Genomic DNA, 14457 nt, shown 5'->3' with positions numbered 1-14457 from the left:
AATGCATGTTTATAAATGCATGCATTACGTTGGTGTCCAGAATAGGCTACAGGTTCCTGCTGTGTAGATATAAGCTTGGATTCTATATGTGAATCAAAAGAGCTTCCATTCATAGAGGGAGAGTTGTGCTCATGGAAGGGTCCTTATTTTGAGGTAGAGGTTTCTGTTGTTGTTTTGGAGGAGCCTTGCATATTTATATATCTTCAGGATGGACCTTTGAGTTTGTGGAGTAGATTTCTAGAGTATATCATCAGCCGCTTAACAGAATGTACAGTCCAGCTTAATTTTGTTTTATTTATTATTTATCCCACCTTTTAATATAGACTCTGGATGTCTTACAATAAAAACAAATTAATTAGTAATTAAAAGCAGTATAAAACTTACAAATAGTAATAATTAATGGTGAGGTCTACACTGATTCTCATGATGCCAACTCCTCTTTAACTTTCTTAGGGATTTGTGACAAGCTCTTGGGAGATGTCAACAGCCTATCAAACATTTGTGCTTGTGAGGCACCAAAAATTATTTATTAAACCTTTACTCCCTCCTGCTGTTTCCCACTTATTTAGCTTTTGCTCATGGTCTTGCTTTGTAGGTATGACTCTTTCACAGATTCCTCACGAAATGACATGAAGAGGAAATTTGCTTTGACAATGGAATTTGTAGAGGAGTACTTGAAAGAAGTTGTGAACCAACCCTTTCCTTTTGGAGACAAACAGAAGAACAAGCTAACTTTTGAGGTATTTTTCTGTTATACTTGCCAGTACTGAGTGCTTTTCAAATTTAAAAAAGAGCAAAGGGGAGCAGTGGCAGAATATCAGCTGATTTACCATCATTCTCTGCCTCCCACCTCACCATTGCACCTCCCACTTGAGGTCTTGCTGATTCTGAATTTACCAAACCAAGTATGGTGTGGGGAAGGTTATTAAGAATACCTAACAACCTGTAGGCAATGTTTGTTGAAATTTCTGAAGCCAGATGGTGGGTTCAGTACGATTTTAATGGATAGAACAGTCGATCCTGTTAAGGCCCTAGTTTCACTATGGAATGGTGAGACTTGCAGAGCCATTGATATGATCGCTCCAGCACTTTGGGGTCCATTTTGCTGCTTGGTACACCTAAGAGGTGCAGTCAGTGAGGTGGCCTGGGAGAGGGTTGGTGCATAAGTGGCGTAAAACATGCTTAGGAGTCAACCGAGCACATGCTTGGGCTCATAATTGGGCCTATCATGTGGCGGTGAGGGCAGCAAAGAGATCCTACTTTACTGCCTCCATTGCGTCCTTAGGGAGCTGTCCAGCAGAGCTGTTCTGTGTGGCTGTAGGATGGTTAATCTTGATGAAGGGGCAGATCTCTGGAGCACATGGTAACTAGCTGTCACTGGCTAAACACTCTGAGAATAAAGTTGCTGCTATTGTGACTAGGGTTGCCACCAGTTATGAAAAAATAAAACTGGCATTAATGTTTCCTCCTTTGTGCACTCACCCTAACTTGCTTGTCTTACACAGGCCAGCTTGCTAGACAATTGGAGGTTTAGCCTGCCCTCCCAAGGTGGCTGATTGACACTCCAATCTGGCCTTGCCAGTCAGCAGGCTCTTCTGGGTTGGGTTGGGTTGGGTTTCCAAGGGCTCTAAGACAATGTTTCCCAAACTTGGGTCTCTAGCTGTTTTCAGACTACAATTCCCATCATCCCTGACCACTGATCTTAGTAGCTAGGGAGAATGGGAAGTGTAATCCAAAGACAGCTAGAGACCCAAGAAACACTGCCTAAGAAGTCCGGTGAAACATTTCCCGGAGCAGCAACCTCAGCCACTTCAAAGCTAAGAATTTGTTGCTATCTTTTCTCCACTTTCTTATTTTTTTCTTTTTTAGCTGGGTTTCTACATTTATCTTACTTCTGATAGGCAGAAATTCAGCGGGTGGGGAGGATTTCCTTTCAGTATCATTGCAATGTTTGTAGTCACTGATAGCTTTCATTTGATCATTGTAATGGATTGCTTTGAAGGCATTTCTGCATCAGGTAAAGTAATTTTTAACCCCCAATCCCCCCAATTTGTCCTTTATTGTCAGGGAAGAGTTAGAGTTAGAAGTTTCCAGTTTCCCAGAGGGAGAAAGCTTTCTCCAAGGGGGGAAGGAGAGCAGTGAATCTAATAGAAGAGAGCAAGAGGAACAACAGGGAGGGACAGGATGTTCCCAGGAAAGGCAAGGGTTCAGTTCTTGCTCAGATTGGGAGGAGGGGAGATACAAGCCAGCTCTAGCCAGGAGGTTAGAAAAAAGAGTGGGAAAGCGAAGGGAAGGGCGCGTTCGCCATTTTAAGGGTGGCTGGTCACGGAGAAGCAGAGCTCAGAAGGTATCTGAAATAAGTGACTCTGAGGAAGAATAGTTAAAGATAAGGATAGTTTAAAAGTTTGTTTGTTAATACACAATAAAAAGTTATAAAAGAACAGGAAGCGTTTGCGTGGTGATCGGAAGAGGACCACGGCCAGTCCTGACATTTATTTTGCATGACCTGTCTTGTATTTTGCCCAACCAAAGGTGGCAACCCTAATTATGACAGTACCAGCTGAGGTGGCCTGAGGATGTGGACAGGATACTTGCACTTATGCTCATTAGATCCTTGTTCATCCTGGCTTATTAAACCTGCTGGGGTGGGGAGACTGAATGGGTCATGGGTGTGGTAAACACCTCCTTGTGCGTTGGGGTGATGTCTGCTGCACTTAAAGAGGCAGTGGTGTGTCCACTTCTCAAAAAGTCCATCCTAGACGCAACAAAGTGTAACAACTATAGATCCCCTTTCTTGGTAAAGGTGGTGAAGAAGGTTATTCCTGGAAGAGACTGATTATTTTAGATCCACTACAATCTGAGTCAAACCTGGTTTTGGAACTGAATTGGCCTTGGTTGCCCTGATGAATGATCTTCATCATGAGAGGGACAGAGTGAGTGCGCCCCTGTTACTTCTGCTTGTTCACTCAGTGGCTGTTGATATCATTGACCATGGTATCCTTCTGGACCGACTTAGTGATATGGGCATCAGAGGCACTGTATTACAGTGGTTCTTTTGTATCATCAAGGTTGTGTCCAGAAAGTATCACTGAGTGAGTGTTTCTCGGCCTGTTGACATTTGTGCTATTGGGTTCTCCAGGGCACTATTCTCTCCCCAGTGTTATTTAATATCTGTATAAATATGTTGTGTGTGATCATTAGTAGTTTGGGAATGAGGTGTCACCTGTATGCTTATTTATTGATTGATTATTAAAGTTATATACCACCCTTCAAAGCAATATCTCATTTTATTACATAATAAAATACAAGATAAAAACACAAGTAATTAATTAAAACAAGGACATCAAAACAGTAGCCCCCCTTCCCACAGACACAGTTAAAAGGCTATAGTATATTAATCAGCCAAAGGTGTGCTGGTCCCGTGGGTTTCTGTGAGGCGTGGTCCGAGGCCAGTCTGAGATCGAGGGTGCAGTATTGAGGCCGTCCGTCAAAGCTGAAGCTATGTCCAAGGCAGGGAGTCGGGTGAGGTCAGGAGATCCGGCAGGACAGGGTGCAGGCAGGAACTGGCTACCAACAACATTGCTCCCACAACTTGGGACTGGAGCTGGCTGGCTTTTATCTGCCCGAGGCATAGGGCGGCCCCAGTCCACAGGTGACTCGCCTCTCCTGGCCTGGAGGTGAGCACTCTTCCTGTGGGAACTTAGTTCCCTCTGCCTCTCTGCCCTGAGCCTCTGCAGCTCAGGAGAGGCTGGAGGGTTACCAGACCCAGAGGCAATCTCAGCCTCCCCTGATGGGGCTGAGAGTGGAGCACCTGCAGGCAATGGGTCCTCCATCACCTCAGGAGCCAGAGCAGACTCAGCTGGTGCCTGCACCTGAGGATCCAGCACAGGTGAGGACCCTTCAGGCTCAAGCCCCAGCCCCGGCTCAGCTGGTTCTAGAGGCGGGGAATCCTGTGAAGGCTGGGATTCCTCAGGTTCAGCCTCCGAGTCAGAATCCCAGGCCATCACAAAAGGCCTGGTTGAGAAGGAATGTTTTTGCCTGGCACCTAAAATGTATAATGAAGGTGCCAAGTGAACCTCCCTGGGGAGAGCATTCCAAAAAGGGGAGCCACTGCAGGAAAGGCCCGTTCTTGTGTTGCCACCCTCCAGACGTCATGTTGGAGCAGTCACACAAATAAGGGCCTCAGATGATGAACACAGAGTCTGGGAAGATTTATATGGGGAGACGGTCCTTGAGGTGTTGCTGTCCTGAGCTCTGCTTCTCCATAACATCTGATTCAGGAGAAAGCTGAATCAGGAAAGCTCTGGACTGGATGCAGTGGTGGACTGGATGAGGGGCAATAAAACTGTGTTTGAATCCTGGGAAGACAGAGGCTCTTTCGGTGGGTGGTTCCCATGTTTGGAAAATTGGCAAGTTACCTGTTTTGGATGTGGTTGCACTCCCTCTGAAGGAGCAAGTGTGTAGTTTTGGGGTATTCCTATCTTTGTCACTTTGCCCAAGTGCCCTCTGTGGCAAGGAGTGCCTTTTACCAGTTTCATCTGGTTCACCAGCTACAGCTGTTCCTGGACAGGGATAGTGTGACCACCATGGTCCATGTGTTGGTAACCTCAGGGCTAGATTACTGTAATGTGCTCTATGTAGCGCTGCTCTTGGGTTTGGTTCAGTAGCTCCAGCTGGTGCAGACCGTTACAGCCAAGTTGTTGGGAGCTTCTGATAAAGAACGTGTGACACCATTGTTAAAAAAACTGCACTGGCTAACCATTTGCCCCTGAGCCAGGTTCAAGGTTCTTGTATTGTTTACAAAGCCCTGAACAACTTGAGTCCAGGATACCTCAGAGATCACCTGAACCCTTATATTTCAGCTTGACCACTGAAATAATCTGCAAGAGCATTTTTGATTGTTCCATAAGTTTGTGAGGCTAATTTGGCAACAAAGAGAGATCAAGCCTTTCTCCTAAACGCTCTGCCAGTAGAGATTCAGTGGGTGCCTTTTTGCAGGTCCAGGTGTCCTGCTCCCCAGTCCCCAACCCAGATAACACCCCCACAATGATCTATTGATATTTGTTTTTAACTTCCTTACTTTAAACTTGTTTTTAACTTAACAATTTTATTAACCACTGTGATATTTTTTATACAGTTGGACATAAATGTTTTTATAAATAAAAATTAAATTTCCATTGTTTATAGGGGCAGGGGTCTAGTGTCCTGCATAGCTTCATACCTCTCCACATAACTGGAAGAAATAGAATAAATTATACCAAATAGCAAATCTATGCAAATATTGTTGAATTCACATAATTCCTAATGATTGCAGCATGTCAGCTTTAATCACATCCAAATGCAGTTTAGATTAAAAACAACAATATAAGTGACTGACCTGCCGAGTGGCCACATCAATTTTTTTCAGCTCCATCCTGCAGAAGTATGTTTGTATGTGTGTGACAAAATGTAAGTGCTGAGAAAGCAACATATTTTTATTTTTCTGGTTCTTGTTTAAACCCATATCAGCTGATAGAATCTTCTGCAAGTGCCTTTTGGAGGTTATGAAAACTTTGGTAGGGTTTGGGGTGGTATCTTTGAAGAAGGAAGGGTAGGAGAAGCCTGCTCCAGCATGGTGACAGGCAGGGACTAGGAATCCTGCCTACTCCTACTGCCCTTTCATAGACTGATTCTACCATCATATAATTTAGTGTAGGAAACAAATTTCAGATCTGCATTTTTTATTTTATTTGATGGTATCAAACCTGGTCTGTTTTGGATAACATCTAGCCTCATCAGAAATGGATCTGTAATTTGTCTCTGCTGTAACACTGCTGGGAGCCCTTGTCTGCAACTTATAAGTGAAGAAGGTCATGGTGGTGAAGGGTTTCGGAATACCCTGCAGACACTGACTTTTAGACATTGAAATTGATGGGTATTTATTTGCCAGGGTATTCGTGGGAAGTCTCCTCACCACCTTCTTTTTCCTCAGTAAGGAGAGGAAACTGAAAGCCATTGGCTGGTGTACAGCTATGTCAACAGTTCATAGTAGGAGATAGGGCTCTACGCTGTTCTGGGTCAAATCCATAATTTGGATTGATTTCTGTTAATCTCCAGAAGATAACCACAAAATTTAGATTAGATCTGGAGGGCAGCCACGTGGGTCCATTCATCACTAGTTAAATGTTGGGACCTCTTTCTTTCTGTTGATATTCCTGACCTTCCCCCCCCCTCTTCCTTTTCTTTAGGTGGTGCACCTGGCTCGCAATCTTATATACTTTGGTTTTTATAGCTTCAGTGAGCTACTCAGACTGACTAGAACATTACTGGCTATCCTTGATATTGTACAAATGCCTATGTCATCATACTTTGAAAGATTAAGCAAATTTCAAGATGGAGGTGAGTGTGTGTGTGGGGTGGTAGTAGAAAATTATTTGCAACACATAATACATTACCTAGTGATACCTTGCATTCATTAAAGGCCCTGCTCTTTATTTTCCCCAATGGCTTTCTCTTTACCTTAAGGTGTGTTTCCCATAAAATACCGTATTTTTTGCTCTATAAGATGCACCAGACCACAAGATGCACCTAGTTTTTGGAGGAGGAAAACAAGAAAAAAAATATTCTGAATCTCTGCACAGTGAAAGCAGCAATCCCTCTTGCTGTACTGGCTTCTGGGATAGCTGCGCAGCCTGCATTCGCTCCATAAGACGCACACACATTTCCCCTTACTTTTTAGGAGGGAAAAAGAGAGTCTTATAGAGCAAAAAATATGGCAAATTGTATGCCATTCTGAGAACCCTGCTACTGAAGGACAGCTTATAAATTGTCTAAATTAAAGGAAATAAATACACCAAATAAAAATTGGCAGTATGTCTTCTTGTTTTGAAATATTTTAACCTTAAAGTTACCGTATTTTTCCCTCTATAACACGCAGATTTTTTCTCCTAAAAAGTAAGGGGAAATGTCTGTGCGTGTTATAGAGCGAATGTGTGGTCCCTGGAGCCGTTTGTCCCAAGTGCATGGCAAAAATCATATTGCGCCGTCACGGAGGAGAGGAGGCTGCTGCTTTCCTGCATTCTGCCTCAGGGTCTTACTGCCCACCCTGTTCTGTTTCGGTTGCTGTTTGCTCAGACGGAACAAAGAGCAGTGAAATCCCCTCCCCTCCAGGCAACCCCTCCCCTCCGGGCAAGTAGAGAGGAAAGCAGAGCGTCCCTGCTCCGGTGTGCGTCTGGGGACTCGGCAGGCAGCGGAAAACATGCAGATGAGAGAGAGAGAGAGAGGGCTGGCTTGAGTGGGTGGGTGGACTTTTGCCTTCCTTCCCCCCCCTTTAAACCCCTCTCCTGCATTCTTAGCCAGCTGCTTCTCCGCACACCCCTCTCGTGCTCCTTGTCCCTTCTATATTTTTCCTTCCCTCCCCACTTAAAACGTGGTTACAAAGCACGGATCCACATGGATCCTCAGGATCTTTGCATTGGGTCACCCCAAATTCACCATCAGATCACATAGCAATGATCTGATGCAAAAACAGGGCTGCAATGGTGCAAAAACGTGGTTACAAAGCATGGATCCACATGGATCCTCAGGATCTTTGCATTGGGTCACCTCAAATTCACCATCAGATCACATAGCATGTCCATGGCTACAGCCTGCCCCCCAAAAATCACGTACCCACTGTTGCCTGGGGCTGCAATGGTGCAAAAACGTGGTTACAAAGCATGGATCCACATGGATCCTCAGGATCTTTGCATTGGGTCAGCCCAAATTCACCATCAGAGCATATAGCATGTCCATGGCTACAGCCTGCCCCCCAAAAATCACGCACCCACTGTTGCCTGGGGCTGCAATGGTGCAAAAATGTGGTTACAAAGCATGGATCTACATGGATCCTCAGGATCTTTGCATTGGGTCATCCCAAATTCACCATCAGAACACATAGCATGTCCATGGCTACAGCCTGCCCCCCCAAAATCACGCACCCACTGTTGCCTGGGGCTGTAATGGTGCAAAAACGTGGTTACAAAGCATGGATCCACATGGATCCTCAGGATCTTTGCATTGGGTCAGTCCAAATTCACCATTAGAGCACATAGCATGTCCATGGCTACAGCCTGCCCCCCAAAAATCACACACCCACTGTTGCCTGGGGCTGCAATGGTGCAAAAACGTGGTTACAAAGCATGGATCCACAGGGATTCTCAGGATTTTTGCATTGGGTCACCCCAAATTCACCATCAGATCACATGTCTGTGGCCACAGCATGAAGCACAAAAATGATACATCCACTGTTTCATTCAGAATGTTTTTTCCCTTGTTTTCCTCCTCTAAAAACGATGTGCGTGTTATGGTCAGGTGCGTGTTATAGAGCAAAAAATACGGTAGATACTTTGGGTCATGCAAATAATGACACATCTATTAATTTTAAAATTAGTAAGATGCACCTTAGATGAACATCCTTTATAGTTTAGGATCTGTTGAAAATAATGTTAATTATGGATAAAATCTCTCAGCAGATGACTACTAAATAAGAGAGATAAAAGGAAGATATATTCATGACTGACTGACCGGTTATTTTACTTTCACTGAGGGGGAACAGAAGCATTGTCAAAATCTTGATACCTGTAAGATTATTTAGCAGTAGAGGATGGTGTGATGGGACACTGTTGCTCACCTGGTCACACTGCTGCCACTTCCTGGAAGGTAGAGGGGGTGGGGTGAGGCAGTGGCAAGGTCAGCACAACACAAACACTTCAGTGCTCTTGCCAGTGCATTTGAATAGGTATAGAAAAGTTTCAAGGAGAAGGAACCTAAATAAATAAGTCCCAAGCCGAAAACAGCCTGATAGAAACTCAGCATGTTCCGTGGTCACAGAGTGCATAATTTTGTTTGGAGTGGAGGAATGGAAAAACAGGAATAGGGACAAGGATTGGAAAGGGATGATGTGGCTGGTTGGAATACTGAACAGGAACACTCCACACTGCAATACTTGGTTTCGGTTCCCACTTGTGTTGAATAATAATAGCGTAAATTTGAGAAGGAATGGTGGATAAAATGACAGGAATTTAATGGGAAAATCAGAGTTGGAAGAGACCCAAAGGTCATCTAGTCCAACCTCCTGCAATGCAGGAATCTCAGCTAAAGCATCCATGACAGATGGCCATCCAGCCTCTGCTTCAAAACCTCCAAGGAAGGAGAGTCCACCACCTCTTGTGGGAGTCTGTTCCACTGCTGAGTAGCTCTTAGAGTCAGAAAGTTTTTCCAAATGTTTAGTTGGAGTAGGCCCCAGCCAACAGAATGGCTGGGGCAGGTTCTGGGGGGGGGGTGCACTGGGACCCCCAATCTCAGTGATCACGGGTAGGAGGAGGAGTTACGCTACGACCAAACATTACCAAGGGGGCAGGTTTAGTCATTGTTTGAAGACTATCGCTGTCTCCGTGTCTGGTCTTGACCGGATGGATACTGGAATCAGCAAGGGAGACCCACATGACATGAAGGTGCTGCTGTGCAATGTCAGGTCAATGATTCACAAGACCACTGCCATCCATTATTTTATTGGGGATGGAGGACTTGACCTGGCATGTGTAACAGAGACTCAGTTGGATGAAGCAGATGGGCCTGTTCTTGCCGCTGCTTGTCCACCAGGGTTCTCTTCTGCACAGCAACCCAGGTCATGTGGGTGGGTGGGTTGCAGTGATTTTTAGGAAGTCATTAGCTTGCACCAGGCATCCTATTGGTAAGACCCAGTTTTCTGAGTGCATGTTCTGGAAGTTGGGCAATAGGAACATCCAGCACAGGGATGGCATTTATTAAACATTATCAATTGCTGACACATCCTTTAAAGCTGTGGTATCTGAAGAAGTGTGCATGCACACTAAAGCTCATACCAAGAACTGACTTAGTTGGTCTTTAAGGTGCTACTGGAAGGAATTTTTTTCCCTTTAAAGCTGATTCAACATTTCCTAAGCAGTGGGAATAAGACCTCAGACAAGCAAAATCTGTAGTTAGCTCACTTAGCCATGGTCCTCTGAAAGAACTTATCTAGAATGAACCAAAAAGAAATCCCATCTTCCCATAGACAATGAACCTCCCAAATTTAAACACCTGCTCCATTAATAACCCTTCTATTAGAAAGCCAGCTCTTTTACCATGGCATGAAAAACCCTTTGAGCCAAAACTTGGACAAAGTCCAGACACCCCTGGAAGCTGAAATTGGCTATTACCTGCCAATCCACACCAGTTTCTGGGGATGAGATATGTTAAATAGTGGGTAGACATAGCAGACGATGCAGCGATTTCTCCAAAGCAGCTCTTTATTTGTAAGTTGGAACAGAACTGAACACCAAACAGCTCAGCCGGCCTGCTTTTATAGGCAGCCGGCTGTCAACATTGTAGCAACAACAACCCAGGGTTTCCCACCTAAAGTAACTGACGTGGACCTGAGTGAACACTATATCCACGATTCCCCTGGGGGCCAGGGTGAGAACGTCAATACATAACACCCATCTGAAACCGAGATAAGGCATTAGTTACAATCATAGTGGTTCCATTACATACAGCAACACAGTGGTGCCTCACAAGACGAAATTAATTCGTTCCGCAGGTTTTTTCGTCTTGCGAGTTTTTCGTCTTGCGAAGCACGGTTTCCCATAGGAATGCATTGAAAATCAATCAATGTGTTCCTATGGAAACAGCCTTCAGACCAGGTCCGGGGACAGTCTGTCCCCCGACATCTTCTGAAGGCTGGGGGGGGACAAGGGCTTTTCTTCCCACCCCCAGCATGTTAAAAAGCCCCGGGACAGCAGAGGACTTCTCCGCTGTCCCGGGGTTTTTTAAAATGCTGGCGGGCGGCAGCGAAGGCTTCGCTGCCGCCTGCCAGCATTTTAAGACAGCGGACTTCTCCGCTGTCCCGGGGCGATTTTAAAGCCCCCGGGAAGGCAGGCAGGGGGGAGCAAAGACTCCCCCCCCCCCGCCGGCCTTCAGAAGAGGTCCAGGACCTCTTCTGAAGGCCGGCGGTGGGCGAAAGTCTTTGCTCCCCCCCGCCTGCCTTCAAAAGCCGTCCGGGATAGCGGGAAGCGCTTCCCTGCTATCCCGGACCGCTTTTAAAATGCTGGCGGTGGGGAGCAAAGCCTTTCGGCCCCCGCCGGCCTTCCTGGACCTCTTCTGAAGGCCGGAGGGGGGGGAAAGGCTTTGCTCCCCACCGCCAGCATTTAAAAGAGGTCCCCGGAGATTTCCCTATGGGCTTTCTTCTTGCGAAGCAAGCCCATAGGGAAATTCGTCTTGCGAAGCAACTCGCAAACGGAAAACCCTTTCGTCTTGCGGGTTTTCCGTCTTGCGAGGCATTCGTCTTGCGGGGCACCACTGTACCCGTATTGGTTTCAGTAAAACACATAAGCATATTAATTTACCCTATTCACCATACAGCTTTAGATGTGCAGTTTGTCCAGTGAACATAGTGTTTTAAATGCGCTGGGCGCTTGGAAACCCTGCTGGATTGCCAAGGGCCAGTACCAGAGTCCTGGTGGCCTTCCGTTTCTGGCGGCGACTGTGGTGCGGCCTATGTGGCATTGAGCCTGAGTTCCCTGGCTCTGCTGTTGTCGAACAAACCACCGCGAGCGGACTCAGTGGACGGTCAGGCACGGCGGTGGTATGAGTCTCTGGAGAGCCAGGCAGACCCAACAGAATGGCTTGGTTCACCTCCATGCCCTCAGTTTGTGAGGAAGATGTAGGTGGAGCCTCGCCTTCCATTAACAACTGCTCTGGAGCTGGGGCCACAGTTGGGGGCACAGTGGTAGTGTCCAAATCCCCAATCCTGCACCTTAGCTGGTCTATGTGCCGGCACCACAAGTGTCCGTTCTCGAGTGCCACCTGGTACGAACGGGGCCCTGTGACTCCCACTACCACAAAGTTCCAGGCAAAAACCTGATCCCCCAGAATAAAGGACCGTGGGGCGTTAGTACAGCCCGGGGGCTCGGCCTCACCAAAGTTTGGTGCAGCCAGTCAAGCGGTGACCTGAGGCGGTGGCCCATAAGCAGTTCGGCCGGGCTCTGCCCTGTGGCTGCATGAGGTGTGATGTGCTGCACAAGCAAGTATTCAGTGACCCGCTCGTGCCAGTCCCTCTGTTCCAGGGGCTCCAGTGTCTCTTTTGCTGATCGCACTATTTTTTCTGCCTGCCCGTTGCTGGCTGGGTGAAATGGTGCCATTAGGGCATGGCGGATGCCCAGCCCCAAGAGGTACTTTTCAAAGGTGCCCGACGTGAACTGTGGTCCGTTGTCTGAGATGAGGACATCAGGACACCCATGAGTTGCAAACAGGCCCCGCAGCACCCGGATGATGGCCTCGGTAGTGGTGGAGGGCATCAGGGCCACCTCCAGCCATTTAGAATAGGCGTCCACCACTACCATAAAGGTCCGGCCATGAAAGGGTCTGGCAAGATCGATGGGCACACTCGACCAGGCTGCCTTGGGTATCTCCCAGGTATTACCCTTAGCTGCTGGCGGTGCAGGTCTCGACTCTTGGCATGCTTGACAGGAGGCAACTCACGAAGTGATGGCATCGTCCATACAAGGGCACCAGACGTAACACCGAGCCAACGCCTTCATTTTGACGATTCCCGGGTAGCCGATGTTCAGAGCCTCAAGGATGCGTTGGTGGAGTCTTTGGGGAACCACGGCTTGGTCTCCCCACAGTAGGTAGCCGCGATGAGCCGAGAGCTCGTGCTGTCTGGTTGTAAACAGCTGGAACTCTGGTGTGAAAGACCCTTCCAGCCACCCCCCCCATACCCAGTTTAGTACACGTTTGATGGTGCGGTCCTGGGCAGATGTGGAGGCTACATCGGCGGCCGATACTGGCGCTGCTGGGTGGTCCTCAATTAGGAGGAGCGATGAAGCAGGAGCTGGGTCTTCCACAAGTGCTGGAAGAGGGCAACGACTGAGAGCGTGGGCATGGCCCATCGATTTTCCAGTGTGATGGACGAGCTGGTAGCTGTACACTGCCAGAAAGACAGTCCATCGCAGCATGCGTGGTGAGAGGACCAGTGGAGTTGGTTGATCACTGGCAAGGAGGCCCAGGAGCGGCTTGTGGTCAGTAATGAGGTCAAAGGTTCTCCCATAGAGGTATTCGTGGAACCTCTTTACTCCAGCCACAAGTGCCAGTGCCTCCTTGTTGAGCTGGCTGTAATTCTCTTCGGCCGGAGACAGCGACTGGGAGAAGTAGGCAAGTGGTGCTTCTCTTCTGTCTGGAAACCGGTGACTGAGGATGGCGCCGATGCCAAAGGGCAAAGCGTCACAGGCCTGGCTTCACAGGCCTGGTACCAGCACACTGTCCGATGAGAGGAGGGCTTTGACTGCGTTGAAGGCTGCCGTTTCCCGATGACCCCAGGACCACGGTACCTTTGTGCTGAGGAGGCAGTGTAGAGGCTCGGCTAGTGTTGCTTTGTGGGGCAGGAACATGTTGTAGAAGTTCAGCAGCCCCAGGAACGCCTGCAACTCCGCCTTGCTTTTTGGAATCGGGGCCTGCTGAATGGCTCGGATCTTGGATGCCGACCAGAGGAGTCGATAAGGTAGCCCAGGAACTCTACCTGCAGAACGGCGATCTGGCACTTTTCTTTTTTCACCTTGAGCCCGGCCTCCTGGAACCTGGTCAGCACAGCACGGATGCGCTCAAACAGCTGCTGATTTGAGTCTGCGGATACCAAGACGTCATCAAAATATGGCACCACGCCTGGAAGCCCCTGCAGGAGACGGTCCATGAGGCTTTGAAAGATGCCAGGAGCCACATTCACCCTGAACTGCAAACTGAGGCACTGGAACGCCCCTTGGTGGGTGACGATCGTCTGGGCTTCAGCAGTAGCATCGTCGACAGGCAGTTGTTGATAGGCTTGGGCAAGGTCCAGTTATTGAAGACCCTGGGTGAGGACCCAGGGAATGCAGCAGGTGGTGAACAACGAGAAACCGGGTAAGTGTGCTACTGAAGTGCCTTGTTGATGGTGCACTTGTAGTCGGCGCAGATTCTTACTGATCCGTCCTGCTTGACAGGCATGACGATGGGGGTTTCCCACTTGGTGTGGTCAACTGGCTACAAAACTCCTTGGGCGATCAGCTTGTCAAGTTGTTCGTCCACCTTAGCCTTGAGAGCAAATGGGACCTGGCGTGGCTTTAGCTTGATGGGGGTGACTTGTGGATCTAGGCTGAAGGAGATGGGCGTACCTGTATATTGGCCCAAAGTGCCATCGAAAACCTCAACAAAGTCTTTGATTAGGCCATCAACCTCTGCGTCGGAGATGCAGTTGATGCCGGTGACTTCCAGGCCGAGGGCATCAAACCAGTCTAGCCCTAGGAGGCTAGGCCACAGGCCTTCGACCACCACCATTTGGAGCAGGCCTGAAAAATTCTTGAAAGCGACCCAGAACTGGCCAACACCTACCTCGGGGATGTCATTTCCCTGGTAGTTTCTCAAATGTATGCGGTTTGGGTCGAGTTG

General features: G+C 47.8%; 1 protein-coding gene across 7 annotated transcripts in view; it reads left to right on the top strand.

The window, feature by feature from the left end:
• ITPR2 (inositol 1,4,5-trisphosphate receptor type 2) overlaps positions 1–14457 on the top strand; it is a 322485-nt gene that overhangs the window by 84576 nt on the left and 223452 nt on the right. For all 7 annotated transcript variants that reach the window (XR_014555821.1, XM_083701231.1, XM_083701230.1 and 4 more), the window contains 2 exons: positions 596–740; positions 6228–6378. Coding sequence is in view for 6 of the 7 variants with exons in the window: in XM_083701231.1 (XP_083557357.1) it covers positions 596–740; positions 6228–6378 (296 nt within the window). In the remaining variant the exon portion in view is untranslated. The remainder of the gene's footprint in view (positions 1–595; positions 741–6227; positions 6379–14457) is intronic.

The sequence above is a fragment of the Podarcis gaigeae genome (genome assembly GCF_964106915.1).
Source record: "Podarcis gaigeae genome assembly, chromosome: 10".
Classification (NCBI taxonomy): domain Eukaryota; kingdom Metazoa; phylum Chordata; class Lepidosauria; order Squamata; family Lacertidae; genus Podarcis; species Podarcis gaigeae.
Note: the sequence above shows the minus strand (reverse complement) of the source record. Positions and strands in the feature narration are given on the sequence as shown.